The sequence below is a fragment of the Urocampus carinirostris genome, chromosome 1 (assembly GCF_059441175.1).
Source record: "Urocampus carinirostris isolate Australia breed hairy pipefish chromosome 1, RoL_Ucar_1.0, whole genome shotgun sequence".
Classification (NCBI taxonomy): domain Eukaryota; kingdom Metazoa; phylum Chordata; class Actinopteri; order Syngnathiformes; family Syngnathidae; genus Urocampus; species Urocampus carinirostris.
Genome location: NC_142349.1, coordinates 60,509,016 through 60,532,593, shown reverse-complemented (window position 1 = coordinate 60,532,593; position 23,578 = coordinate 60,509,016). Strand labels below are relative to the sequence as shown.

The window sequence follows — 23,578 nt, the reverse complement described above, 5'->3', positions numbered from 1 at the left end:
ATTCCGATTACGGGGGCAAGGTTAGAGCCACGTTATTACGCAAATAGATGTTGTTTCTGTTTTGATTTGTCTGTGGCTTTTTATTAGGCTCACCCCAACATACAACATAAATCACTAATAACAGAAGGAAACAACATTTTCAACAAAATACCTGAACAATACAATTATATAATACATAAATGTTTATTTATTTTTGCTTGAAGAACATTAAAATTAAACCAGAAAACAGAATACAAAAAGGAAATAAAAAATAAAATACAATTCAGACCTGCAATTATGCTGCGAGATACTCTTATAACATCCATCTATTGTCTGCACAGCTTATCCTCAATAGGGTCAGTTGGGTGCTTGAGCCCATCCCAGCTAGTTTCGGGCAGTGGGCAGGCGACACCGCTAACTGGCCAGTCGCAGGGCACACAGAGACAGACAATTTGCTCGCTCATTCACACCTAGGGACATTTTGGACCGGCCAATTAACCTGCAATGCATGTTTTTGGAATGTGGGAGGAAACCGGAGTGCCCGGAGGTAACCCACGCAAGCACGGGGAGAACCTGCAAACTTCACACAAGAGGTTCAATCTCATGACCTCAGAACTGTGCCGCACAGGTACTATTCACTGTGCCGCCGTGCTGCCCCTCTTATAACATAAACTACCCAAATAAACTTCTGATGATAATCCCCTCGAGCATATTTATCAAAAATTGTCTATCATTTTAACATTAATTTAACAATGCGTTTATTCATGTCACTATGGGCGGCATTAGCTCAGGAGGATGAGCGCTCGTCTTGGGATCAAGAGATCGCAGGTTCGAATCCCGGCTCCTCCGTGTTACATGTCGAAGTGTCCTTGGGTAAGACACTGAACCCCTAATGCCCCCAATAAGCAGGTTGGCGCCTTGCATGGCTGCACGGTGGCTATTGGTGTGTGAGTGTGTGTGAATGGGTAAATGTGAAGCATATTGTAAAGCGCTTTGGAAAGTCTTCATTGGCTTGAAAAGCGCTATATAAATGCGGATCATTCATTTCAGTCACTCACAAAATCACAAAACAAAATTTTGTGTTTGTTTCCGCCATTGCCGAGTCTTGTGTGTTGACAACATGTTCTCGCAGTAGGGCCGCAAGCAACAATTATTTTAAAAAGAGAAGTATCTGTCGAAATATATTTTTTTATTATTAATTGATGGGTCGGGTTTTACAAGAACCTTTTTAATTTTCTCTTCTTTATAAAAAAAGAAGCAGACATCACCAAATACGCATGAAGCTTTTTAGCATGTAAGCTGGAGTTTGCTCATGTCATTTGTCTCAAGACTCCAAATGTCAAAGTCTTTTAAAAATATCCTGGATGAGGGAGACTTTGCACAATCCGAATAGTCCCATGTGTGTACATGCACTAGTAATCAGAAAATGCAAGGACTAACCCAGTAGTTCTCAAATAGTTGAGCAGGGGATGGAGGCGAGGGCGCGGGGCTCGGTCAAGGGGGGCGCAGGCGCGTTTGACTTTTAGGGACTTCTTCTTAACTCTCCCAGAACAAAGTGTAATCACACCTCCACAACACTAGGGCAAAGTGGAGTTTTCATTGGCAGAGTGTTTTGTTTACATTTAGCTTCCACACAGTGCATTTAGCACAGAGTATAAGCATAGAGTATAAAGTGTAGTTGTGAAATGTAGCAGTCCCTCGAGTGAACCCATGAAAAAAATATTGGACATTGGTACAGAGATAGGGGAAGAGAGTCTCCTCCTGAAAGCTAAGACGAGAACGTTTGATGAAGCGTATGTAGCACTTCACTGCAACCACGTAGGGAGACAAGAAAAGACCGTATTGTTTGCTATGTTATGAATATTGGTAGCAGACAGCACAAAGCCAAATAATTTACGCTGTCATTTAAAACCATTACAACCCAATAAGCGAAAATGCGCTGAAAGGCGTAGATTTGACAGAGGTGACGTCTTGACATCAAATCGAGCAATTGTTTTTTTGTCCCTGCCACTATTATGTCATCAAAAAAAAGATTAGGAGGAGCGGGAGGGTTTCTTCTTCCGAAGGAGGGAATGACAGGAAATGATATAGACACACTGGACTAACTTAACCATTGCAATTGGAATACTCACAGTCAAACTAAGAACTTAAGTGGTTTTTGGAGCACTTTTACAGAGCATAACAACATTGCAATACTGACAATATTCCGTTTCCAATCGGTTTATTACCTGCATGTAAAGGAGTACCCAGTCCTTCCTCCCACTCCCCTACTGGTTGCTGTAAAGAAAGTCTCAAGTGCACTTTTTTTCAAGCCCGCCAAATGAAAAACACATGGGGGAATTTGGGGTTTTGGGTGGCATTCCAAAACGTGGCTCGCTTTAGGAATGTCTATTTTGGGGGTTCGTTTCTGACGGTTCACGGCGACTTAGCCTCACATTTCAGTTCCTCTAGTTTGATCCGCGTGACCTCAAAATGAACGGCCTCGCAGGGATTCTTTGACGCCGATGAAACTGAAGGGTTGTCGGTATGAGACAAAAAACAGTCTTCGGGTCGACATTTGTTGGTCCCTTAAGAGGCATTGACACCAAAGTAGCCGCATTAAAAGAGTCCGCGGATGTATTAGGGATGCTTTTGGCAGGCTAATGCAGCTAAATTGAGGTGGTTGGGGCAGAGGCGGAGAAAGCTTAAGCCTTAGCGTGCAAAGGTTAACTCGCAGCAGTTTTTTGCGTTTGTGTTCTGCGGTAAAATTCGCTTTCCATGACATTATCTGGAAAACTTTGTTGGTAATAACAAACATGGTTACCTCCAAATACTGTATATCCTGTATGCAATTATTATTCAGTGTCTTTTCTATGAAGGTGCACTGAACTCCTCAGAGCTTCATTAACCTTTATCAAATGCCGATTAAAAAACAACTTGAGATAATATTGCGGCTCGTTGCCTTCAGCAGGAAATTGTAAAGCATTCTCATGATTACAAGTGCTTCATAATGTCAGGATTTGCAAACTGAAGGAGCAAAGACTAATATTGTCAGTTTTACTAAGAACACTTAGCGCTTTTTTATACAAAATCTTGGTCACCTTTCATTTAAATTGTGTGATACATTTGAAATTGGCTAGCCAGTGTTTCATATTCTTGAATGACTTTTGTGACTCTTTGAAATAAACGGTGCAAATTTGTTTTTGTTTAAATTTGTATGGCTAGCTAACTTTTCATGTGGAGTTTCATGACCTTAAGCCAAAGTGTGTTTTTTCTATTCATAAAAAATCATTTATACATTAACTTTTTGAAATTGGATCCTTTTTTCTATTGAGATGACAAACCTTTTCATTCATCCATTCATTATCTGCACCGCTTATCCTCAGTAGGGTCACGGGAGTGCTGGAGCCTATTTCAGCTGTCCTCGGGATGTGGGTAGGGGACACCCTGAATTGGTTGCCAGCCAGTCGCAAGGCACACAGAGACAGACAACTCACTCGCTCATTTACACCTAGGGACAACTTGGACCTAGCCGACATGAATGTTTTTGGAATGTGCAAGCACGGGGAGAACATGCAAACCCCGCACAGGAACGCTGGTAGCTGTACTTGGTCCCATGACCTATGATCTGAGAACTGTGCAGCAGACGCGCTAACCACTAGCCCAACGTGCCACCCATGACAAACTTATATTTGGTCATAAACTAGCTAGCCAGGGTTTCATAATCTTATGTAAATATGAAATTAATACAAAGGTACCACCAAATCCTGAGAATATTTTGTCATCAACTTCACCCGTCTATTGCAAATTACGAAATACGCATTTTCTATGAAAACGTTAAAAATCTGGAAAAAAAGAAGAGCAATATTTTTTTTTGTTTAAAAATGTTAATTTGTACAAATACATTAATTATTACAAATACGAAATTGGTATATTAATACCCAATATATACAATACAGTTATTAATGATAGTTACTTTGTGGTTTTAAGGTGCTAACATTGTCTAAGAATCACTTCCTACTTGAAAATTGTGCTCTAAAATGTGAAGAAACAGAAAAGAAGAAGCAACTCATTGTCGTTTTAGGGTGGAAAATTCCAAATCTGAAAATTCTCTTAATCCATTCTGAAATATGGTTTTCAATATTTGGCAGCTTTGTAAGTCTTTTTATATGCCCCTCTTCAAATATTTTCTTGCATTGTTGTCAGGATTCAGGGTTTATTGTCATTAACATAAAATCTCCCTCCTCCAAAAAAACAAAACAAATAAGAGTTTCATAATCCTAAATATGATGTATTTATTTGTATATTTATGTATTTATGTGTCCCCACAAAAACAAAACAATTTGCTTTTTTCTTTCAGGTATCAACTGAAATGTTTGCACTGTTAGAAAGCCAGAGTTTAATAATCTCTAGTATTATTTAGTTTTTATTAGGCATAAATCTCTAGTTCAACCAGTTTTTTTTTCTATTGTTGTTTCCCCCCTTAAAAATTCAAATGGCTTGTAACAAATAACTTTTCATACTGTGTTAGCTAACTGGAGTTTCATCATCTTAAATATTAAAAAAAAAACGTTTTTTGTTTTTTTCAAATGGCCCAAACTTAACTCCAAATATTTATTTTTATTGTATTCTTTTTTTCCACCCCAAACTACAATGACTTGCTATCCTTTGCTGTCATTTACCCACTTAGCCACTATCAAGCACTTGAATAAAACCATACCAAATTCTTCCTTTCAATCCCTTTATTGTACGATTATTTATCTTCTTGTCGCAACCAAAGGTTTCTGAATCCACTTCTTGGTGACATCATCAGTGCTTCTTGCAGCAACAGTCCTTTTGTTCCCAATTCAATATTGACTTCAAATACACGAACCAGCAGTTAGCAGAAAAAGTGAAGTCACCATAACAACTTTGTGTGATTGTACGTGCTTTCAATTCAGCATCAACACACTGTGAGGCAACCTTTGAACCATCTCAGGTTGATATTTCACTTGCTTGAATTGCGTCCTAAGGTCGGCGTGTCCGTGCACCTCCGGTTTTGCGTTGGAGCCGGTTACCTTGACGACGTCTCAGAAAGCGAGGTGAACTTCTGTCGCATTTGTCCGTTTCGTTCAGGATTGCGAGTAGGGCTGCAACTAAAAACTATTTTGATAGTCGACAAGTTGCCGATCATTGAAGCGATTAGTCGAATAATCGAGTGTTTTAAACTGTTGTGCCGTGGAACTCTACAGCACAGTAATTAATTGCCGCACTGTGCCGTGGGAAATTACCTAATTTGTGTGCCAGTGCAGTCTAGCGAAAGCAATCTCTCATTTGGATTTGCTTGAACTTGATAGGCAACGATTATTTATTTATTTATTTTTATTTTAGCATGAAGTTGATTTAATCATGTGATTTATTGATGCTCATTAGCAGCTGTAGAACAGTAAATAAAACCAATATAATATGAATTTTGTGAAGAACATTTAGTGGTCAACTGCAAAGTCGGTAACAGAAGAACTTAAATATTCTCAACGGTTTGAAATCAAACAGCATGAACAACTGACGCTTTTCGTTTTCAATGTTATTTCAACTGATGTTTGTTCTTCAGACAGCATGCATTTAATTTCAAATATGTTTAATCTGGCAGTCTGGCATAACGCTCTACCTCTTTATTATAGCCAGATACACACTTATAAAATGTACAATCCCTGTCAAGTCATGTTTATTTGTATCCCTTAATCACTAGGAGTCTCAAAGGGCTGCACAGACCACATATTATTGCAAATTACAGACTATTATTGCACCATCCCCTGATCTAAAACATACAATAGACTAAGGAAAAACTCAAAAACTTCAACATGAGGAAAATGAAGAACCCTTGAGCAGGGACCGCACATGAGGTAATGCCCCTTCCAGGATGACCATGCTGCAACGGATGTTGCAATAACAATACACAGATATTGTCAACATGAAATATTGGTCATTCATAAGCTATAGAATAGAAGTGTGTTTTAAGCATATTATTGAACAGTTATACGGAAGTTGCAGATCGAATTTTATAGTGGAAAGCATCCCGTAGCACCGGGGCCCGAATGGGGAACGCTCTAGAACCTGTGGATCTCTTCTTGGTACTTGGAATCGCTAGTAGACCAGCATTTTCAGAGCGAAGGCTACGGACCGGAATATAGAAGGAGCAGTTTCGTTGTGATCCGTTGTGCTATTTAAATGTTGGTACGTCACTACAACAGTGCTGCCTTCACACGCAGTGTCTACTTTGCAAACTTTGCAAGTAGTCTTTTAATTGGCCATATGCAAGCTAAAATGCTCCCAAACTTTAATTTTTGGTATGCATACTTGATGACTGTGCCATTTCTCTATGTTACCACTCGAGACAGACACTAGTGTGCGTTTGTTAATCTTTGCATATTCATGAAGAGATCCCTAACTTTGGGTCAATTGTCGCCAAATGAATTAATTGTCGACAACTTCTATTATCAATTTGTGTCCACAACATTGACTAATCGTCACAGCCTTTATCGCAAGGCACTCAGGCGTCAGGAATGTAGGTGTGCCCAGTCTGTGCTCGCTGCCCTGGGTGGGACTCATTGCCTGTTGCTACCTGCCTAAAGTGCTCGGTGCCTAATTAGATCCAGGAAGCCTAAACACCCTAACCCCCAACTCTACAACTAAACGTACAAGTGCTTCCTGATGATGATTCCACTATTGGGCAAAGTTTGCAAAGGGGGGATAGGACAATGATAGATTTGAGGTGTTCTGACCCTCCACCTGCAGATGAACAAAGCGGCTCTTTTGTGTGGATGGACGCATGAGTGATCAGTGTAAACTGATAGAAGCGGGGGGATGAGTTGAGGTGTTGAAATGGCAGGAATGGACCTCGAAATTGCAAAGTAAAAGCTGCCTCAGTCTTACTTAGACTTGCTTTTACTAGATAGACAGCTATTTCTCTTTGTTGTTTTGACGATGCTCTCATATCCACATATTTTATTTCTTTTGCATTAAAAGGCAGTTAATACACACAGCCTCTCTTTGTGGTTAAAAAAACGTTATTCAAATGTCACGGCGGCGCAGTGGTTAGCGCGTGTGCGGCACAGCTCTGAGGTCATGGGTTCAAATCCAGCTACCAACCTTCCTGTGCGAAGTTTGCATGTTCTCCCCATGCTTGCGTTGCACTCCCGCCCGTTTGGTTGAAGAAAGTATTTTCCGTAAAAGAAACTGATAGAAAAAAATCAAGAAAAAAATCACTTCTATCAAAACAAAATAGAAACGAGACTAAGATTAAAAATTAACGAAGAATATTAAGCATGTTGTGTTTGGTCAAAGCTGATCAAAACTGTGTTTTGGGGGGTGTTAATATGTACAATGTTGTAGCCTGAAAGGTAATGTATTATTTCTATTTTTGGAAAGGTGTTTTTTGTCAGTCATTTAAATCTTTTTTTTAACCCTTGTGTTCAAGGAATGTTTATAATATAAATTGGTTCACGTTTTTCTAAACAACCCCCAAAACTGTTTTATTTTCTACATGACAACACAAAAAAACTAGGTAATTCTATTAACAAACCACAAAATAGAGTTGTTAACATTCCCTGCGGCCAAAAAGTTGGAAAAATGACAAACATAAAGATACATTTTTTTCACATGACCGTGATGCCATGTAAGATTAATTCATAGTAGGTGTTTTGAGTTTTTCCTTGCCCGCATGTTGGTTTAAGATCAGGGGATGGTGTAATTGTAACCTGTGCAGTCCTTTGAGGCATACTGTGATGAAGGGCTATATAAATAAATGTGACTTGACTTTATCTTTTAATCTATTTTAGGTGCAGTTTCCTAGTTGTTTTATTGGCAGTCATAAACCCTGTCACATGGGAGCACACTTACTGACATACTCAAATATATTTTGTAAAAATGTTCTCTTATTCCAGTTTTATATTAGCATATTTATGAAGGTCAGTGATCGGCTGAGGCTTGTTATAACCTCCTCCGTGAATCTCTACTTTCTCTTAAAGGCCGGCGTTGTCCTTTTTAAGTTTCACTATCACGCTTTCCAGCAGTTTGCTCAATAGCCTTTTTAGGCAGGCGGAAATTGGAGCTAAATCAGACACTAATCCCCCCCGGACCCCACAAATTGATTCAATCAACCGGGGTATTGTAGCAGCAGACTCCTCCATCTGCACATTTAAATGGGAGCCCCAGCTTGAACCGGCATGCGTCGTTTAGCTTTTGCGGAAGTTATCGCTTTCTGAGACGCTCGCCTGAAGAACACCAAGTGAGATGCATCATCACGGCCTCGTTGGAGAGCCACGGAGTTGTCTGCCCCCGCTTTGGCCTCGGCTGATTGTGTTTATCACTGAGCTCTACAGATAACGGTCTTGGTGTTTGGGCACTCAGCAGAACACAGATAACGACTTCGAACTAGACGGCCACTCGGTAGATTGCTTCTGAGAGAAGAACGGGAAGGTAGTCTAAGACTATTTAGATGCTTTCTGTGTCGTAAAATATAAAGAAATAGCCTCTGGGTTTGGGGTTAAAGTGATTTTTTTTTCCTTTTCCAGGCTTGTGTCTTCAGCTAAATTCTGGACTAGGTGTTGCGAGTCATGTAACCAGGGGTGCTACCACATAAGTCTCCGATCAAGCCTGTTGCAAACGGTTTCATCGGTGTTAGGAAATTGCATACTCATTGAAAAAAGTAGTAAGTTTAGAAAATTGTGCCGGGTTTGACCAATTTACCAGCAAATGCACTAAGCCTATGCTAGTGCTGGTTTTATGTTTTAATAAATGGTGTTTCCAAAACAATATTCTTTGGGTGGTGATCATTTTGGATCAAGAAGATCAATCCTCACATTTGGGCCCGTGCATAGCTCATGCAGGGTTGCCACTGATCCTTGAAAAGTCTTAAAAGGCATTGAATTTGTTTTCTGAAAATAAGAACCTAATTGGCATTGAAATGTCTTAATTTAGATTTAAGGGGGTCTTAAAATGTGAACACATGAATAAGATTGATATTTGTTTGTTTGAAGTAAAGGGCAGCACGGTGGCTGCGTGGTTAGCGCATCCACGGCACAGTTCTGAGGTCATTCGATTGAACCGTCCTGTGTGGAGTTTGCATGTTCTCCCTGTGCTTGCGTGGGTTTCCTCCGGGCACACCGGTTTCCACCCACATTCGAAACACATGCATATCAATTTAATTGTCTCGTCCAAATTGTCCCTTAGTGTGAATGAGCCAGTGAGTTGTCTGTCTCTGTGTGCCCTTCAACTGGCTGGCAACCAGTGCCGACTGTTCGAAGATAGCTGGGATGGTCTCCAGCACCCCCGCAACCCTACTGTGCATAAGCGGTGCAGATAATGGATGAATGGATGTTTGAACTAAAAATATTTATCAAAATTTATCTATTGTCTTATTTAATATTTCCCCGTTTTACTTTCATGGCATCATCTTGTGACCACAATAACGGAACTATCAAATCGATGATGTGGTTTCAGTCGGGCCTTTCAAAGCAGACGCATATCTTAGATCTAACCACAATACACATCGCAACTTCGAACAGATAAGATTGTTTGGACCATGCTAACGGTAGATCTAATGAATTGGCAGTCCGATGAACATTTTTTTTGCCGTGACTAAAAGCTGTGACATGTCATGTGTACAAGGCAGGATGTATTGTGTGAAAGAAATACTTTTTTGTTTTGTTTGTTTCAATTGTGGGTTATTTTGTCGATTGGGTCTTAAAATTGTTTTCAAAAGACGTTAAAAAGTCTTAAGAAGTAGGTCTATTACTGCAGATATTTCTAGTTACATTAAGAATCCAAGTCATTGTCATTTGAAACTGCGCTATGCTAATCAGGACAACGCTACATTGAAAAACTGTTAATGCATTCGCACAAAACAAAAGTGCAACCTAATTTTTGTGGTCGCACCGGTGTTAGCAAACGTTACCGGCGATTCAAACATTCTTTTACCTGAATTATTTTAACTTGTGATACAAGACTGATATTACAGCTGAGAGTATTGTTGATGCCAAAATTATCCAATCGGATATCAAAATGATTTATACATACATGCTGTCTTTTGCCCTTCTTTTTAACTCTAATTTGGCAGAATATTGTTTGAATTTGCGGATTCTGGTTTATTCCCTGCTCCTCTTAATTTAGGATTATTAGTTGAAATGATTACTTTAGAATGGATGAATGTTCGGCAAAAGAGAATTTGGAGCCAAAGAATGATGGAAATTTTATGTTCGGTTTCTGCCAAAATAGAAGATCTGCCTGGCTTATACAAACAATTTGTTGTCCCCAAAGAACTTGTGTCCTTCTGATTCCAAACGTTGACTAATGTTCTTATGCTCACATCAAAGAGCTATTGTACGACAGTTGAGCGGTTTTAATTAATTTGCTACCGCTATTTGTTGCTACTACTACAGAAAACAATCACAATGAGCGGATATATTTTACATACACTGTAATTCCTTACTACTTAGTAGTAGTTTGATGCCTCAGTATATTGGTGGATGGAAAATATCCCACAATCATTTATTTCCAATAACATATTGCTATGAGCTTAGGCCAGCAGATCATATTTTTGTCTGGCTTGGTGCCTCTTTTGCTGTTCTGTCCTCCTAAACATAACCTGCTCTTGTGTGGCTTTAGGCCATTATGCCCGATCATGATTGCTATGGACCCGGATCGGCAGAGCACACTTGTATTGGCCGTGGCGGATTTTTTTGTTGTTGCCGTTACTGTATTCCGGCCTAAAATGCACTGCACTTATGCAGCTCCAATCCATTGTCATTGAGCCCATATTTTGGAACCGGGGGCCAGCAGGAAGCAATTTTGTCAAGAGTCTTGTCGTTCTGGCCCGTCTGAAATAAATGCATGGTCATGGATACGATCCATAATCCCCAATTGACTATTGCTGAGAGCACGGGCCGGCAGAGCACATTTTTTTCTGGTTTAGACCGCTTGGGGCCCTTTTAGAAAGAACTGCAATGTTTTAGCAGTGTTGCATTATCTCCATCAATTGCTTAAAAGCAGAGGTCTAGAGAGCTAATTTGTGACGAGCGGCTCGGCCCGTTTTCTCCGTTCTTTCCACCTAAGATAAGAAGAACTTGCGTGGCTCCGATCCATTATCCCAGGTGACCACTGCTGCGTGCAAAAGCCAACAGTCTTCATGTTAAAACGAGGAGGTGGCAGAGTTAGTTTGAAGATTTTTGCGTCTGGTGCCAGAACAAATCGACTCAGAGACAGCTTCTACCCTAGCACTATCACATTATTAAATTGAAATTTACACTGAAGTGAACTGCACCTCTTTGTTATATCTGTATTTGTACAGTAAACAACCAATCATCTCTAAATAACCAATATTTATCATTGACCGCTGCTATCTTAGTTGCTGCCTACTGGGTTTTTACATTGTGTTGTGTGCTCATATATATTATATAATTATTAGTATTTATATCATCGGTAATTCCACTACTTTAAAGTTCCATGTTACTTTTTAATGTTTATGTTACTTTAAATTCTATCTCTATATGTGCACTTTATAGTCTTTCAATGACACTCTGTGTCGTGACAATAAAGGCATTTTATTCTATTCTATTCTATTCTAAATATATATTCAGAGGGTTCTGGTCCCCATTGACTGTGATCAGCAAAGGTTTACAGTATACCCAAATGTGTCCCCAATAAATGTTATCCTGTACTATTTCTGTCAACATAATCAATGATACAAGGAAAAGTCATTGAACCCTTCCTGCTTGATATTTCCGACGGTCCATCAGTGAACATCATTTGGTGCCCAACCGAGAAAGCAAAAGCAGTAATTGCTAGTTAAAAGTAACCCTCTGTAATTTAAAGAGGGAACGCTGGTTGGAAAAAATGTTTGAGGGGGAAATATAAATTTCAAGGTCCCCCCTTCTAAGAAAAAACCCCCACTTGCATCCAATTTTTTTTCGTGATTTTTGACGACGACTGCGTTTTTTCCTGCACGCGTAACCCACCAGGAAACTGCCTGGTTATTTGAAATGCAAGTCGACACGAGCGGTGAAGTGAAAAAGTAGTGAAAAAGTGCAAACTAGCTGAAGCGTTAGACAACGACACCCGTGTCGTGTCGAGGCATCACATGCGTGGGAGAGGGGAATGGGGGGCTTGTTGCCCCCACCTTCAAACACATTCTGGGGCACGGTCATTTGGGGATGCTCATTCTTTACGGGTGACGTAAGTGGAGCACATGGATTCGATTAGGCCTTCTTTATATGCAATGCTGTGCTGGGCTCCGCAAAGAAGGCACCGATGTCTCCCCGGTGATAAAACACCGCTACAAATTAGGGCTGGTGGACGTTGTCGACAAAATTTTGATAGTAGAAATAGACATGTTTTTCCAACAGACTGAGGCGTCTCTAAATTAATATAATCTCTGTTTAGTGTCGCGCATGCGCCATGATATCTGTCTTGAGCGCTAACATAAACTAAGCATAGTACAACTTCTTAAAATTTGGGAACATTTTACCCTGTATTCAGCGAATACAAGTTTGCAAAGCAGACCTTTAGTATCATGGTACTTCAGTCATGCACAAACACATAAAGACAGAGTACTAAGTCAGCCAAACTTCCCAGTCTTAGATTTCAGGTTTCGGAGTAAATGTAAAAATAAAAACGAATAATAAAAGCTTGCCAATGTCTAATGCGGCCGCACACTCCATGCAGACGCATCCCACCATTTGAAAACCACTGGTTTACAGGGATTAAATAGAATGTTTACTTAATTTTAATGTAGTATTCATTTGCCTGTCCCCAAAAAATGGACGGGGGTTAATTTACTGATTTATGTCTCTACTGATAAAGCACAGCTCCCAATTGGGTTTAGATTTTTATTTAATTTCTATACAAAATTGCAGTATGTTTAATAAATTTCATTCTATCCTTTATGTCAGGGGTCGGGAACCTATGGCTCGCGAGCCATATATGGCTCTTTCTATGAGTACCTTTGGCTCAGAGACATATTTGATTGCATGCATATTTTCTCCATCTCGTTCAAAACATGAGCTTTAAGTTCTGTGCAGATAAATACAAAGCTAAACCAAAGCTGAATTTTAAAGCTGTACTTCGCAGAATATATAGGGCACGTTTTTCACTACAATTTACAGTCAAGGTGTCACACCCAAAAAAAAAAAAAAAAATCTTGTTTTGTCTGTACAATGCTAAAGAATCCTTTATATAAAAGCTCACTATAATCTGTGTTCAGTGTTCAGATTATGACCTTATGATGAATCCACAGAACAAACTGTAAATACGCCAAAACACCAGAAGAGAACTTAAAGTTATTTGATTGGGTGAGTGGGAGGGATGGGCGGAGCTATGCAGAAGTGCAAGCACTCCCTCCCATCTCTCGCCCTATGCCGTCTGCACCAAAGGTAAGCACATCAGGCTCCCTGTTTGCAGAATGTTGTGACGTTTTTACAAAATAACTGCTTGCATCTGGTTTTGAAACCAATATGTATGAAAAAAAACGGGTCAAAATGAGTCTAACCGATCATGAGTAATTGCAAGAAAGAGACAAGTTTAAAGTGGTATGTTTGTTGATTTTGGGACACGGGCTCTGGCATTATTCTCTTTTCATAATTTTTATCAAATCATCAAAAATAAATGTGCTGAAGACTAAGCTTTTGTCTGGGGCGCGGGTTAAGCAATTTAGTAAATTTGTCTCATAATATATGGTGTGGCTCTTTCCCAAAATAAAATTAATATATTTTGCTTTTATGGCTCTTTGATTCAAAAAGGTTCCCGACCCCTGCTTTATGTTGTGGTTATTATCATTTTCCACGAAATTAAATCAACTCCATATTAAATTTGAGAATGAAATATTAAATATCCGCTTAGTTGACTAATCGTTTCAACAGTTTGGGACTAGTCCACTAGTAAAACAGTTGGTAGTTACAAATCCTACTATATATAAGTCGATGTTCGCAAAAGTAACAGGAAAAACTTAAAAACAAGGCGGCATGTCGATCGGGGTTGTGTTTACATACGTTCATTCACGGCAGGCCAAACTAAACCAGTCAGGTCTCTTCTTCTGGCGCATGTTGTGACATGTCGAAACCATAAAAGAGATTTTAAAGTGCTGTGTAAAAGGACACGGCTTAACAGGAAAGGTATCAACTTGGTGCACGTGAAAGAGGTTGTTTAAAGACTACGTGCTTGCCGTGGGAAGTCTTGATTTATATAATTCTCAGCAGAGGGCCTCCCCCAATAATTGCAGAGGTTGCAGTAGCGGAGTACAGGAAAAGAAAATGCTATACTTAATTTGTCACTGCGGTGATGTTAACTTCTCCAGACTGTTATTTTAGCCGAGATGTTATCACTATAATTTAGCTGAGTTATGCTTTTTTTTTTCAAGTGCTACTAAGAAGTTACCGTATTTGTCTGTACCGCGCACCCCTAATTTTTGATTAATAATCCCTATAAAATGTCATTCCAGTTTTTCCTAGCTCAAACTAAGTATCTAAGTGACAAACATTGTTGAATATGTGCGGCAATGAATAAAATCAAACTATGAACACAATGCAATGCCATCTTAAGAATATTGATACATTAACCAATTACTATTCACTATTTAGATTATTATCATAACTTATAATTATATATGAATGATATTATCATTATAAAAATATTCAATGTGCTTTAAAGTCTGATTCATCCTCAGATACACCAAAGAGTTGTTAGCCTTGTTGTGTTTTTTTGTGTTTACATCTTTCAGGACCACTTTTGTTTTCTCCATTCTATAACATTTGTCTCTAGTACCATGACTAAAAATAGTGTGATAATGAGATAAAACCTAATGTCTAACATATGTCATATATTCAGATTCAGATTCAGATTCAGATCTACTTTATTGTCATTCTAGTACACGTGTATACAGAACGAAATGTCGATACATCTGACCCGCACAGTTTCCTCGAATGTACAGATATAAGTAAAAGTTGTATTGTATTATGGCTACGTATAGTATTTTACCATAGTGCCAGTAGTGCAAGAGGAGTAGCTAACCAGATGTGCAAAATGGGCATTCAGGTTAACAAGTCAGGTAAACAGTAACATTAACACTGTAACAATAGCGCTGTAAGTACAATAGTGCAGAGAGCAAATGTGCAAGGAGTGGCAAGCTATAAAGAACTGCCAGTAGTGCAAAAAGTCAGATTAGCAGCCGTTTAGATTTAGGTTAACTATATGTTAGATTGACCATTTAACAGTCTAATGGCCAGGGGGACTAGACTACTGCGGAACCTGGTGGTCCTGCACCGCACACTGCAGTACCTCTTCCCAGAGGCTAGCAGAGTGAACAGTCCATGATGGGGGTGAGAGGGGTCCCCGATAATGTTCTTAGCATGGGATAGGCAGCGCTTCTGGCCAATGTCCTGAATGGAGGGAAGTGTAGTCCCGATTATTTTCTCTGCTGTCCTCGTTACCCTCCTCACACTACCCCAGTCGGTAGCGCTGCAGCCTCCACACCACACAGAGATACAGCTGGTCAGGATACTCTCTATGGTGCCCCTGTAGAATGTGATGAGGGAGGGTGGGGGCAGGTGGGCTCTCCTCATCCTCCGCAGGAAGTACAGGCGCTTCACGATGTGGTTTGTGGCGGACCTAGGGACGCAGTCGTGTGTCATCAAGGTGAACAGCATATATCACTGATCCAGAAATCGTGGACCAGGGTAATGGTTTGCGGCAGACCGGGTGCTGTTCAATTTAGGCGGAAAGAACAGAAAAAAGAGCAGCCAGGCATGCATGACACGAATTGTCTCCCTTGGCCCCGCTCTCAGCAAAAGTTGACGGGGGAAATGGATCGCAGCCAAACCAGTGCGGTTCATTTTGGCGTCAGTGTCGTACAGCCCAAATAAATGCACTCTGCAAGCTCCTGTTCTCAAAAACAGTTGACCATGGATTGTGGCCACAACGGTGCATTTCAATTTGGGAGTACAAAGTGTATCGTAGCGAGGGATTACAGTAATTGATCGATTGTACTTTTTACTGATATTTTCTGGTTGAAATTCAAAAGGAAAATTAACAAGAGAAAAGCTATTTTTCAGGAAAAATGTTATCTTTGGATGAAAGTGGAGTGGTTAAACTTTCATTTATTGAAAAGTAGCGATTACAAAAAACACAAACTCTGAATTATTATCACTTAAACCAGTATTTTTTTATTATTTTATTAAGAATGAAAGTCTTTCTCTGCTGTGAACTCACCTTGAAATGTCAAACAGAAGCTTAATAAATTCAATCACGTCAGACAAAATGTGCCTTAGAACCCCATTGCATGGAAACAGGCACAATACAAATGGCTCAGTGGAATGTGCTCTGCGCAGGTGTCGGGCAACCCGAACACCTTCGGAGATTGCAAATGTTCATTAAACGGGAGAGTTTATTTGGTAGAGAAAGCCTTGTGAATATCATTTCCCCGCCTTTGTGTCGAGGTAAAACAATCGCATTTATTTAACTGGTGAGTTTTGTCTTAAAGGTGGCTCAACTTGTGACAAGCCAGAGGCATCATTTTATGTCCAATCACACTCACCCAGTCTTTTAGATTATGTAATCTCAGAGTTACAAATATGAGTATCCAAATATAATTTTTGAAGGGACATATTGTATAATTTAGCGCCTTCTATTGGTTAAAAAAACGATTTGTTTAGGTAATAAGTAAAACACATGAACTGTAAGAGGTGTTGTGAAAGGATAGTGGGATGTTTGGAAGCGTTCTAAGTGATGGGCAGGGCACCTGTATGATGCGGCAGGGGTAAACCAGTGAAATCTGTCAGGCCCTGCTGAAGAGAAGAGTGTGTTGCGTCACCCTGACCCAAGTGACATGGCCGCTTTCTTGTGTCCCGTTTCATCTGGAGGGACGAAAGCATGACCGAGGTGCTTAACTTTTTTGGGTGTTTGGGCATTTGGGTTGGTCATGGTCCAAAAATGTTTGTGTGTTTTTTGCTACTTTTTCCCTTTATTTTGTTTTCTTTGTTTTCATATGTGTTTGTCTTGCTGCCGGTCACCCCTTTTGAGGGATATGACCAAGGTAGATAGATAGATAGATAGAGTACAATATCCTGCTGTCTATAGATCTTATTTCAGATCTAAAAACATTATACCGGAGGTGAACACATATTACATACATTATTTCTCTTTTGATTCATCCTAATAGTTTATATTTTTGTCAACTAGAGTGTAGCTGTAATCTTGTTGTAGAAATACAATCACAATGAAGGTGATTCTGATTCTTAGATACTCCGAATTTTAATTCTCCCTTTTGGTTATTAGCACTCGTTTGCAGTTGCACTACCCTCACAGCGACATTTAGTGGTCAAATAATAAATATTCCTTTATTAAAGCTGTAAAACCAACAAAATGCAATTTTTAGACGAGAGGAAAAAGGTTTGTACACCTAGGAACAAAGTTAGTACAGTAGATGACAAAATATATTATCATAGGAGAACAAAGTCACAATATTGGCCCACAGAAATCACAATATCTGTTTTAAAGGTTGCAACTCATTTCAATTTGTATGTTAGAACTTTTTTGAGTAAAAATTATGGCACTTGATGGCTTGGTATAATTATAAATGTTAATTAGGATATTTAATCTAGGAAAATTGTGTGTAATAGAGAGTCATTATATTAACGGGTTTCTTTCTTGTTGTCCTTTTCCTTTCAGACTCTTTTGTCAACAGCCAGGAATGGACACTGAGCCGGTCTGTCCCAGAGCTGAAAGTGGTAAGACCCAATTAAAAATAAAAAAATGATAAATAATGATAATATGCTAATGGGGTTCGTTAGCATCATGCTACTGCCAAGGTTTTTTGGAGATACCTAAGTGGAAGAATGGGTTTGACATTTACCTGCTAATTAGCTGCATTTCTTTTTTTGTGTATTTTGTTTCCATGGACACGCATAATGACTGGCAGTTTCGATTCTAGATGAAACTTCAGTTCTTAAAATCTTTGCTCTTAAAGTTGTGAATTCTGCGGGTGTTAATAGCTTGCGTTCGCACGGGGGTTTGTTCATCAAAGGCACAATTCAACCTGAGAAGAAAAGCAATCGTTTAGCTCGCAACTTTCAAGGATGAATTAAAAGTTCGTTCAGATAGGACATGAGACGAGCGGTGTCGGTTTCCTTTTCGGGACGAGATAAACGGCTTTGGCTCTTTTTCAGCTTTGGCTTTGTCTCCCTTGATTTATAAAGTAGAAGCTCTTAAAGCTCAATCTTCTTATTCATCCTGAGTCAACATTTTTAAATAGTTCCAGAGTGTCTTATTAACTTGTCTGTACAATGTCTTTGTCAAAGATGGCTTTGCCATTTACTTCTTAACGACGGCCAGCCACCGGACCGTCAGACTGTTGATGAACAAAAAAGTTGTATCTTCACGATGCCACACATCATCGGAAACCTTAAACTCCTGAGATTCAAGATATGATGACAATTTCAAAATGTACTCATAAGCGACTTAACATCATGATCAGTCTGAAACAAGATACCCTAAAACTATAAAGCCGGTATAACTCATTCATAAGTACTATGCTAGTCCACTAATGAAACGATTGTACACAAATATGGTTCCATTCACAAGATTCATGTGAATCCAACCGTGTAAAATATTTACTCCAAAACACGATAATGCCGAAAGATTTTGAAAAATCCGCCTAAAAGCATTCCTGCATCGTTTGACGATCTTTTAATGTCATCGGTTCGTTTCGCTCCATGATTCCCTTTGAAAAAAACAGACTCATCAGATGATTTCCAATATGGCTGTTGTATAGCCTCTCACCTTTTGATTGACACCACTCTAAGCCAATTGCAAGCTTTTTATTTAACTGTTCTTAGCCTGTGATAACCTATAAGGGTCAGTATTGAATTAAAAAAATTACATGACCTACTTTGCCTCTTAAAAGCTTTAGCTTTTTTTACGGTCCTTAGGTTGTGATAACCTGTATTGAGAAAAAAACAAACAAAAAAAAAAAACGGCATGACCTACTTCGGCTTCAAAAAGACAATGAAATTCCCATAGTTATTTTATGCAATTTGACGGGGTGTGTTCAAATCATGCATAAATCGTGTATAAATGCAACCCAGGATCATTTTTTCCGCACGATTATCACATACAAGTGTTCAGAATCATGGATTGACTTCTGGATAGAGAAGTCAAACATTTACAACTCTTTCACAATGTCTAAATATTGGCCAAAGTGAAATGCACAGTTGCAAAGGATTTGGGGCTGTAATCTGTTCATCTCCAAATGGCCACTTTCAGAAACCCTTTGACATACCTTTAGGACAATGTGTAAAATACAATGTTTATTTTTTCAGATTGTGAACAAATTAACCCTGGGACTGGGTAAGGCTTCATGCTATTACCCCAGCTTTTTTACAGCAAAGATGCCCATGCTACACTTTTGCAGGCATGTGATTGCAAAAAAAATATTCAGGCGAGAATAAAAACCTTCCATTTCTTTGTGTTCCAACTTACAATACTCAATGTTAGTAGCACTTGCAGTAATGATTTCAGTTTGGGACAAAACTTCAGAGCGTTACCTCTCAAAAGAGACCGAAAGTCCATATTCTCCAAACGGTTCAAAAACAGAATTCCATTTTCTTTGGGTACATCATGGGCATAAGTGATCGGGATTTTAGGCGAATTTTACAGGAATGATGAGGGGTTAAGCAAGAAGGACAGTGCTAGCTAGCAAGCTCGTCGATTCTGGTCATAGGCGGTAGCCATTGTTTTTTTTCTCAGGTTATTTTGGACTGGGAAAACATCATCAGACTAATTCCAAGCTCTATGTCCGAGGTTCAGAAAACATAAAACCGATAAAATACTGAACACCTGCTAGTTTGTAAGTTATTTTTCGCCTCTTTAAGTCTTTTATGACAGTTCTTTAGAGGAATTGGTAAGGGCAAACGTGTAGAATTAGATATGTTATTGTGTATGATGTAAGGAAAATATGTGTACTTAACTAGTTCAAAAGACTATTTTTGTTAGAGTTAATCACCAATCGTTTTTATGATTAATCATTTGGATACGTTTTGTTTGAGCAATTCTCCTCTGCGGTAGCAACCTATAATATGTTTGACTTAAAATACAATATTTGGCAAAAATTGGAATTCAACTTTTGTAGGAGAAAGAAATGTTCTGTTGGCAAATAGATTTTACTCATTATAGATTTATTATTTGATTGTATTATATTATTGTTCACTTACTCTGGGCTTTTTTGAAGAATAGAGCATTAAGGAAAACATTACTTTAAAATAGTAAAATACATATAGCCTATTCATATTTATTTGTATTATTAAAATTCTGACACATTGTTCTCCAAACGTTGATTTGTTTTTACTATTTGGGTAAATTTGAAACCGTACCCTGGTTCCGATAACAAGGGTTTTTGGAAACCTCATTCGTTGATTGATTGACTAATAAAATATTTGAGATCAATCCAATGTATTTTACAGTAAATAGTAATTGTCGCGGGCAGCACGGCGGCGCAATGGTTAGCGCATGTGCGGCACAGTTCTGAGGTCATGAGATCAAACCTCCTGTGTGAAGTTTGCATGTTCTCCCCGTCCTTGCGTGGGTTTCCTCCGCTCACTCCGGTTTCCTCCCACATTCCAAATTAATGCTTGTTAGGTTCATTGGCCGGTCCAAATTGTCCCTAGGTGTGAATGAGCGAGTGAATTGTCTGTCCCTGTGTGCCCTGCGACTGGCTGGCAACTAGTTCAGGGTGTCCCCTGCCCACTGCCCAAGGATGGCTGGGATGGGCTCCAGCACCCCCGAGACCCTACTGAGGATAAGCAGTGCAGATAATGGATGGATGAATGGATGCATAGTAATTGTAGCTATAATATTCGTCATTCATCAACTAAATAATTCAAAATTAGTCAAATATATTTTAAAAATGGTACTATTAAATTTATTGGTTAACTTAGTAGCTTTCCCCGAACCTTGAAAACAGGGATTTCTGCTAATCTCATCATAAATAATTGAGGTTATTCAAATCGAATTTAAAAAAAATGGTAATTACAGATGTAGTGTGTGTTTTTAATAGTTGGGGAAAAAAACTGCTGTATATATTGTGCGTCACAAATTACCTGAGCAACTAGGTAGCATTCCGTTAAATACGAAAATAGGGATTTTTCCTAATACCATAAATTCCTGACTATAAGCCGCTACTTTTTTCCCCAAACGTTCAACCCTGCGGCCTATTCAATGATACGGCCAATTTAAGTAGTTTTTCCAACAGCCGCCAGTGGCGCTCAAGTACAAAAGTTAAGATTTAGACCAGTGGAATATATGCGCCGAGGAAGACTGCAACTTCTTAGCTTGTGCACAAATTAAATTAGCGTAGAAATATCCTCACCATGCAATTTGCAATAAGAAAGGCACATGACGCAGCTTTCAAGCTAAATGCAATCGAGCAGTCCGATAAAGAAGGAAACTGAGCTACTGCACGTAAACTTTACTTTGCGTGCGTGTTGCTAGCGTGTTTTTGGATAAGGGGGCGTGGGACGACGTCTGTATGACAAAGTCTCTTTCCCACACTGGGGAAGACGACTTTGATGACGTCAGTCATAAGGAGGAATATGAGGGCGGTTTACCGTGATTACTACAAGTGCGGTATGTTTTTTAACAGAGTCGTTCACTGTGTTGCGAGCGTGTTACTAGTAGCGTTTTGCTACCGGCTCCTAGGCTTTGTAGCGTATTATGAACTGACCGATAACAGATAATGGATAATGAATAAAGAAGATAGATCAATAACCCTTAAAAAATCCCCCCCCACCCCTTCACAGGCACGGTTTGGGATGAAAGTTATAATATTATTATTAAAGCTTTGAAAACTCTCTCGGTGTACCGTCTTTCTTTGTAAATTTGTGTAACCCATGTATAATATGTATTTGCACCTGTATATTTTTGTAATGCATTTATTTGAGACACTTATTCTGATATGTTTTGCTAATTAAAAAAAGAGGGGCAGAGCAAACGCGGCCTGACGGGAAGTGGGGTAAAGGTGAGCGAGACCTGTTGTCGCGGCGGACAATAGTGGATATATATATTTTCCCACCCTTACCTTTGGAAATATAGACTTTCTTTCCTTGGATTAGTTTCAACGGGTACCCGGACTCTGCAGGTCTGCATTAAACGTTAAGTACCGCGGTATCATTTTCCGTTCATTTCGCCGGCTGTGGATTTTGGACTGTGTACTTTATATTCAGTTTCAATCGCGGGACTCAAAGTCGGGTTTGGGTTAAATTTGTGACTGTGTTACAAATTTAAATGTGGGCACATGCGGCTTACATACGGGTGCGCCTTGTGTAAGTGCAAAGGCGGTTATCCTCTTGAAGTGTGATGGGTGCGGCTTATAATCAGGTGCGCTCTACAGTCCGGAATTTACGGAATCAGTTAATAATAGAAGGAATTTGGTTAATCAAATGTATTTTTAAAAAACATGGTAATTGCAGATAGTGTATGGTTTTCAATATTGGGAAACAGCTGTTGTTTAGATGGTGTGGGAAAAGTTAGCTTAGCAGCCAGCAATAATTCCCCTACACTTGTAAAAACTTGGGAATTTTTACATTTCTATGTGGAAAAACACCTTCTTTACCTAGCGTGGAGCTGTGCGAAGCAGCTTTGGCACCAGATTTTTGGTCAGAAGCTCTTGACGCCACTTTTCAAAATGTCTTCCAAATCCAAACAAATTGAACGTTGCTTTTAAGCGCTCTGGGTTTTCCGACTGAAAGCATCCCCAAATTGAGATATAGCGCTGAGGCAGCGTTTCTGCTGCACGACGCTTGCGGTAGCTTTTGGAAGCTGGCTCTGTATTTTTACAGCGCGCAGCCAACGTGTTATGCTAACTTACACAAACATATTGAGAATTTCCAATGTATTTAAAGTTATGCCGATTGTCTGTCATGTTTCCTCTGTAATTTGAACCATACCAGTTTGTAGCGCTCGCTTAATTATCTTTGGAAAAAGAGATGTGGCGTAACGCAGCCCCATTCCTCACTGACTCATAAAATAGCATGTTATTTTTTCTCTTTTTTATTATTTAAATACCTTGACACCAGCAGGAGGAAACACGGCGGAGCCTTGTAACCAATCCCATGCAAGTTTCTTTATTGCTCACGTTTCTCCCAAAGAGCCCTTAAACAAACACGTGAACTTTCCTTTGCGTCCCACTGTGATCGGAGCCCAACTCCGCATTTTACTTTGATGATTCTCTCTGCAGGCTGCAGCTGCTTTTAATTTTGCAGCAGAGAGGGAAAAAAAGTGGACTCATTTTATGAAATTAATTACGACTTTTTTTTTATTGCTGTTAATTATGCTGATGATTAAGAGCTGAATGATTACACACAAAACATAAAGACAAATGTAATTAGAAGAGGGCCCGCCGTGTTTTACTTTTATTACAGTGCATTATATGCTTATTTTATGTGGCATTTATATAGCTATCTTAATAAACAACGTAGATAAACAATCATTAAACTAGTAACATAAATCAGATTTAGTTAGTTACATTTTTAAGCTGTACTGGTAATATTGTTATATGATCTCCTTCTTGTGGTATGCAAAAGAATCACCAAATTAAAATTCA

General features: G+C 39.2%; 1 protein-coding gene across 1 annotated transcript in view; it reads left to right on the top strand.

The window, feature by feature from the left end:
- The window catches only part of LOC148376454 (arf-GAP with GTPase, ANK repeat and PH domain-containing protein 3-like), a 165,608-nt gene that overhangs the window by 2,302 nt on the left and 139,728 nt on the right, over positions 1 to 23,578 (top strand). The window contains exon 2 of the mRNA XM_088347315.1: positions 17,653 to 17,711. Within this exon, the coding sequence (XP_088203441.1) occupies positions 17,653 to 17,711 (59 nt within the window). The remainder of the gene's footprint in view (positions 1 to 17,652; positions 17,712 to 23,578) is intronic.